At 35.9% G+C, this 6,514-nt stretch overlaps 2 protein-coding genes across 2 annotated transcripts; both read right to left on the bottom strand.

The window, feature by feature from the left end:
• Positions 1 to 763: 763 nt before the first annotated feature.
• Positions 764 to 1,614, bottom strand: LOC113325424 (germin-like protein subfamily T member 2). The gene has a single exon (XM_026573630.1). The coding sequence runs from the start codon at positions 1,551 to 1,553 to the stop codon at positions 885 to 887; it is 669 nt and encodes a 222-aa protein (XP_026429415.1). The 5' UTR covers positions 1,554 to 1,614; the 3' UTR covers positions 764 to 884.
• Positions 1,615 to 1,903: 289 nt separating this feature from the next.
• On the bottom strand, positions 1,904 to 5,918 carry LOC113320332 (tRNA-aminoacylation cofactor arc1-like). Its single transcript, XM_026568247.1, has 12 exons — positions 5,750 to 5,918; positions 5,280 to 5,378; positions 4,808 to 4,978; positions 4,468 to 4,533; positions 4,258 to 4,323; positions 4,004 to 4,156; positions 3,568 to 3,716; positions 3,209 to 3,299; positions 2,846 to 2,914; positions 2,617 to 2,708; positions 2,336 to 2,399; positions 1,904 to 2,215 (listed from the first exon to the last, which is right to left on the bottom strand). The coding sequence occupies exons 1-12, from the start codon at positions 5,834 to 5,836 to the stop codon at positions 2,111 to 2,113; spliced, it is 1,212 nt and encodes a 403-aa protein (XP_026424032.1). The 5' UTR covers positions 5,837 to 5,918; the 3' UTR covers positions 1,904 to 2,110.
• Between the last annotated feature and the right edge of the window lie 596 nt (positions 5,919 to 6,514).

Raw genomic sequence — 6,514 nt, 5'->3', positions numbered from 1 at the left:
GGATGTGTCCCTTTAAGAGGTAATCACATAACTGACTTTGCTTTTCAATGTACATAACTTGAGAGTCGTCGCATCTGAACCATTAACTTTTCTTACTGATATTTGTAAGTTAATGAAAGGTTTTAGTATGGGCATTGTCATAAATTTATTTCGATGGTATTTGAAATCTCTGGTGATATATTGACTTTGTCAACTAGAAAATGACTAATAATGTGGGTCTGACAGAATCATATTTTATAAATTTTCAAAAAAATTGAGATACTTTATAAATTACTAACTGAAATGGGGTATTTTAAACAATTTTTCTTTTTCGATTTTAAAAAAATAATATTTTTTTTCGCTTTTAAAAGTCGGTTTAAAATTGGGTTTCTAAGTTAAATTTTGGCTTATTGACTTGATTAAGTTGTAAAGTTTCTTCTTATTTGGTATTCAAACACTCTCTGAATCTCTGATATTCCTGTCAAGAAAAAATCCATGATTACGGTATTCGGAGGTTTGCCGACAAAATTTCGAACTCTACATACGGCAAGAATAAGGATTTTAACGTGATTTTCCTTCAAAATGCCACTCTGAGATCGTCGAATCCTGTCTCTACCATATGAACATAAGATATAGAGATTTGTCATGCGCTAGAATATATAACTTTCCCTGGTCAGTCTGGCCAAATCTCTCTAGGTAGCCCTCTCCATTCACAAATGACAGAAAAAATAGTAATTTACAAGACAATCCCCTGCAGCAAAATGGACAGATGGATCCAGTGAAGTATCAAAACAGTGGGATGTTCAATCCCTTATTATATCAAATCTAATAAACATAACTGCGGATACAATCAATTTGCGCAAGACATAAAATTACAAGAATCTCATCATAGGATACGAAGAAATTTAGGAAGAACCGAACTTAGATTTTATGCTAGTGATGACTGTCTCATCAACCTGGAAGTTCGTAGCCAAAAGATCATTAGGGATCGGAGGGTTTGATGCAAAGAGAGTAGCAGGAAGTATGGCAGCCCCGGGTAATTGACTATTGAAAGAAGTTATGGTGACAGCCTTCCCTTTTCCGACATTTTTCTGAAAGTGCACAAGTCCCTTGGGGATCACAAACATCTCTCCAACTTTCAAAACCTTTGAGTAGAAAACATTTGTAGTACTTATAAACCCAACAAGTACTTTTCCCTTTATGATGACTCCAGCTTCAGTTGCTCTAGGGTGCGAGTGCAATGGATTAACTCCACCAGGTGCATAGTCGACACGGTTCATTGAAAGTCCAAGTGTATTTAGCCCAGGAAATGAAAGAACATTACCTGGAGTAACGCCAACCCCAAAAATATTGTTGATGTTCCCTTCCTTGGTCATGCCACTAAAGAAAAAATCACTTGATGAAACTTGTGAAACTGGTTTGCAAGGAAACCCATTTAGGAAAGTCGTGGTAGCGTTAAGGTCAGCAACACAGAAGTCTTGTAGCTGGTCGGGGTCAGAATAACATGGTGAAGTGAAAGAAAGGATCATACAGAAGAAGAGGAATGGAATTTTGATATTGGACAAGACAGCCATGGCTTTCTTTCTTCAAAACTTGGTGTTTGGCTTCTGATTATATTGAAGTGTTTGCAGTTATAAAAATAATGCTCCTTAATGCTATTATTTTTATAGGTTGAGATTTCCACTATACATTGGTGGAATTGGTAAAGCAGTACGTGTTTTGGACTCGGTAATATTACCTGTTGGGTAAAATGCAAAGCCAAGAACTATATTTTTGTTTATTTGCCAATTTGGTCTAGAGGTTTATTTGTCAATTTTTGAATACTTGAATAGATCAACAAGGTTTTCCTTAGTTGAACCTGGGTAAATTTTCAGGTTTTTCCCCCGAAAAATATTAACAAAGAAAAAAATTAGTGCAGTAAGACTTGTTCAAAAGTAAAAAGTGATTAAGAAGATTCTACACATTGACTAATTTGTTGATAGGCTTAAAAATAAATTTACTTGTTTAATAAATCTGAATGATGCAGAGGCAGATGTAGACATGATGCCATCAAACAGACATAAAAGTCACGCATTCTAATAGCTTGTGATTCATTTATCATTTTCTAGCTAGAAAGTAAATCTGACATGTTTCACTTGACAGTTCCATTAGGAATAGAAGATGTGCATGGCCCAGCAGACGTCATGAACGGTATTCCCTTGAATGTTGCAATGCCTTTGTCATCGGTTGAAAGATACTGCACCCAACAGACCAAGTGATTGAATACGTTAGTAAATGTATATCAGTTGAACACATATTCGTGGATGAGCAAAAATCACACCATTGTAAAAATAAAATTAAGAGCAGCATAACATACTGGTGTGATCTTATCCAACTGCTTCTTTTTGGGGTTTAGGACATCTTCTGGCTTTTCTTCGTGCCTAGATGAAAACATTCACAATGTAGAAGTTAATAATATAAACTCAAACTCTTGAAAGGAATTTTTTTATATAAAAGAACATTTAAGATAAGATAGATGTTGTGTCTTTACTCAAATATGTTCATCCTATATCCCTACTTTCTCCTTTAAGGGAACGACTAAGATGTTTCATGAATAGATACTCGGATATGCTTGAAGAATTTAGTTTAGGCTTATACCCAGATATTGAAACACGCTCTCCAATTTTTGCACCTTCTGGAGCAAGCAAAGGCTCCACAACAGTTTGGTCCTTACTAGAAGCACAGAGAACCTGAAACATGACACAGGCCCACTCGAATATAAATCAACACAATCTACTCATAAGTTGCACAGTCCAGCTAGAGAATTCCAATATGTGCAAAAATGATACTGAACAGACAAAACAACGAGGATTACAAGAAACTATACCAGTCCAGCAGACGTCACATCACGTAGCTTTCCAGGCTTCACATTCGTGATTAACACCACTCGACGATTCTGCATGGTATATAATTTTTTTTAGCGCTACATGAAAGTAACCCTCTAGAATCTAGATATTAATCAAGGTTCTCAAACTTTTAATAGAATCTCATTAGCATGTCTAATGGCCCCCTGCCAAACCAATGTAACCAAAACAGTGAAACATAGCGATGACATAAAACACTTTACAAACACAGGATCAAGATATTAATCAGGGTTCTCAAACTTTGAGTAGAATCACATTAGCATGTCTAATAGCCCCCTGTCAAACAATGAAACATAACGGTGACATAAAACACTTTACAGACTTACAGTTAATTCTTCTGGACTGCAATACTTTGCAAGGCCACTGACTACTTGACGCACACTTCCTTCACCTACATCTATCTCCTCAACGAGTAAACTGTTACATAGAGAAACATGAATAAGTACAAGGTCCAAAGAACTATATTGTCAAGGAACTTCTCAAAATGTATTTCCTGTCTGTTTATTTAATGGAAACAATATTTTAGATTGGTTACAACATAAACATTCAAACCTATTGGACATGACGAATCCAACCAGTTAGAATAATAAAGTGGAAAGCATGTGGGTTATCAACCTTCCAGAGTGGTATGTGCTAACCAAAAATACCGTTGAAAAGAGGAAGCAAGCTTAATCCAAGTAAATACCTGTCCGCGGATGGGTGCTTCCATGCCTTGATAATAAGACCAACTTTTATGTTAAGTAAGCTAATACTAGTTTCTGTATCTTTGCTAGTGGATGTATCAGGTGATGCTTTCTTCTCATTGGTGGCTTTGGCATCTTTTGGAAGTTTTTTCTGAAGTTTTCAGCAAACATAAAATAGAGTCATTGTGGAAGTTAAACGAAATTCAATAGTTACATGATGACTTTATGTTTACAGTTGTAACAACCCAAACGATAAGATCAATGACGAGGAGGAGAAGATCAAACCCATAGATATAAAACACATTTTAAGCAAATGATAGAATGAATTAGGAAACTCTCGCTACTAACGGCAAAGTTCCAGAAACAGAAAACCACACAAAGCTGCAGCGTCCATATTATGAGTCAAAAAGAACTTAGGACCATTGGCGAACGGATTACCTCAGTCTCACTCTTCTTTGATTTTGAATCTGCTTCTAGCTTATCATTTTTCTTTGAATCTGACACTGCTTCAGGCTTATCTGTAGCCTTAATATTCTGGGCACCTTTTTTTGGATTTGCATCAGCCTCCACTTTTCCTACATCTTTTAAGACCTACAAATGTAACCATAAAAGAACTGTTAAATGCATTTTATCTTCTTGAATCAATAAGAGCTTGTTAAAATGTTCTACATATAGACCAGTGTGTAACTCACAGGAAACTCAAATCCAATCTTCTCCAATTGTATCTTTTGAAGTGCGTTGCTGAAATCTTCCTTGTTCTACAGACCCCAAAAAAAAATAAAAAAAATAAAAATTATAAGCATAAAAAACATTTTTGAATAATGAAATGCTACAAGAACAATATTGAGAAGGCCAATGAGAATTATGTCAGTAATGCGACAAGACATGGCTAAGCCGATTACCTGGATGTAGTCGAGCCATCTCAGCATATTGGGGTATTTCTGCCTCTCAGTACTTGAAAGATCATTCTGATATGATGCATTAGTAAAAGTACACAAAAAATTAGAATACGGTATAGATAACTGTGCTCATCCAATGAAATTCTTGTTCATCAGAGCGCAACATCAACCAATAATCCTTTGATTTGAAAGGAAGAGGCAGCTCCAATATCTCTTTTAGTCTTCTTACTCACATAACTCAAGTTACACCAAATCTCGCTCATAAAACTTTAAAACAGTAGGAGCAAGGAACCACTGAGAAGTGTAGAAAACCAGGAAATAAAAAGAAGGTCATATCGCGTACCACAAATGAATGCAAGGCTGCATATACAACAATATCTGCTTCCGATGAATTGAGCCCACCCCCTACAAGTACAGTCTTAAGGATTAATTCATCGTTCAATCCTTTGAGGATTTCAGCTCGAGCTCCAAGATCAGCTAGAAATTTGTCTGCAAATGCTACCCATTTCATCACCTACACCCAATAATTAGCGGCAATAGAGCCAGTCAGCTTCATTCATTCGTGACTTAACCAATGCACAACTGATAGATCATTTTAAATGGTTAAAAATTTGGGGAGATATCAGCAATTTTATTTCCTTTTGTATCCAAGTCTGAAAGATCAACAATCGTATACTAAGAAAATTAACATGCTATCAGGAAACTGGCAGTAACACGTAACAGCATACAACATCTACAATTGCATGACTAGAATAAACAAAAGAACAACTAATATCAGAAACTCAAAACATATCCATCACCATAGTTAACTTTACCTCCTCTTCGTTTTTCGGAGTGCCTACAGTCGATAATTTCGAGATGTTTGATACAAGTGTCTTTATGTCATTTCCTAGAATCCCTTCACTTGAGATATCCTGTTCACAGATAGTTCAAACTAAGTTTTAGAAACCAATCATGAATCAAGTTAAAACATATACACATCACACATGCAAACAAACAGGCGATAGAGGTAACAATTAGGTTTTCGAGCCTTACATGGTATCTCGAAAGGTCTTGACTTAACAAAGCCTATGTCTAGTTAACTGAGACTGTTTCTCTAGTATATGAACCATAAAACTACTCAATCGTCAAAGATAATTATAAATCAAGGACCAAAAGTTGAAGATTAATTTAAGAAAAAACCAACTAAATTAGATTGGAGAAATTACTTAAGAATGCTAATAACCTAGTAAAAAGTAATGCAATTGAAGAAGCTAAGATTTTAATTGATTTTTTGGATACTTACTGATTCGATGGAGTATCGTTTGCAGAGAGCATAAACGATTGCTTCTTTAGCCTTGTAACTTTCACTGGAAACACCATTCGTCGCCATTGTTGGTTTTGTTCTTCTACTGTTTCTCTTTTTCGGCTTCGAGTTTGTTTTCCTTTCAACACGATTAACTCAGCGGATGTAGGTTTTTGGTAGGGATTTACGTTATTTGGGCCTTAAGTTAGTATTATTCATGAGCTCTTTATTTGGGCAGTTGGTGTTACCCGCATCCAGTCCATCCATTCGTCCAATTTCTATCAGAGTCCAGACTAGGGGACGAACCGACGAAGGGAGGCGGAGACAAGTGAGAAGGGGAAAAAACTGTTTAGTCCAAAAATGCGTCTAAAAGTACGGATTAATTCAGTCCGAGTTAACAAGGTATAATTTAGTCTAGAAATTATTTGAAAAGATATAAAGATATTTATACTCATTCGCACGCTTTTCATTAGGGGTGAGCATTCGTCCCGAAAACCGCGGATTTAGTCGGGGTCATCCGTATTTTTACAAGTGGATGCCCAAACCTTTCACTAATGGGTTGGATACGGATAGAGTTTTTGAATCCAAACGGATTATGGATTGGACCCACATGTAACCTTGAAAATTCATTGGACATCCATACCCGTTCATTTTTTTATCAAACTTCTTCGATACAAATATGAAATCAGTATATTTGTTGTTTCCAAATTAGGTATTTCTGCCATGTCATACTTTTGATGAGATTACAGGATACAAAACCAATAT

Source organism: Papaver somniferum, chromosome 11, assembly GCF_003573695.1.
Source record: "Papaver somniferum cultivar HN1 chromosome 11, ASM357369v1, whole genome shotgun sequence".
Classification (NCBI taxonomy): domain Eukaryota; kingdom Viridiplantae; phylum Streptophyta; class Magnoliopsida; order Ranunculales; family Papaveraceae; genus Papaver; species Papaver somniferum.
This window is presented reverse-complemented; position numbering and strand designations above follow the sequence as displayed.

Bases quoted from the DNA above. Each gene is read 5' to 3' on its own strand.
- LOC113325424 (XM_026573630.1), bottom strand. From the start codon at position 1,553: ATGGCTGTCTTGTCCAATATCAAAATTCCATTCCTCTTCTTCTGTATG.
- LOC113320332 (XM_026568247.1), bottom strand. From the start codon at position 5,836: ATGGCGACGAATGGTGTTTCCAGTGAAAGTTACAAGGCTAAAGAAGCA. The intron at 4,324-4,467 runs GTAATCGGCTTA...TGGGGTCTGTAG, and splicing joins GATGGCTCGACTACATCCAG to AACAAGGAAGATTTCAGCAA. The intron at 4,157-4,257 runs GTGAGTTACACA...TTACATTTGTAG, and splicing joins AGATTGGATTTGAGTTTCCT to GTCTTAAAAGATGTAGGAAA.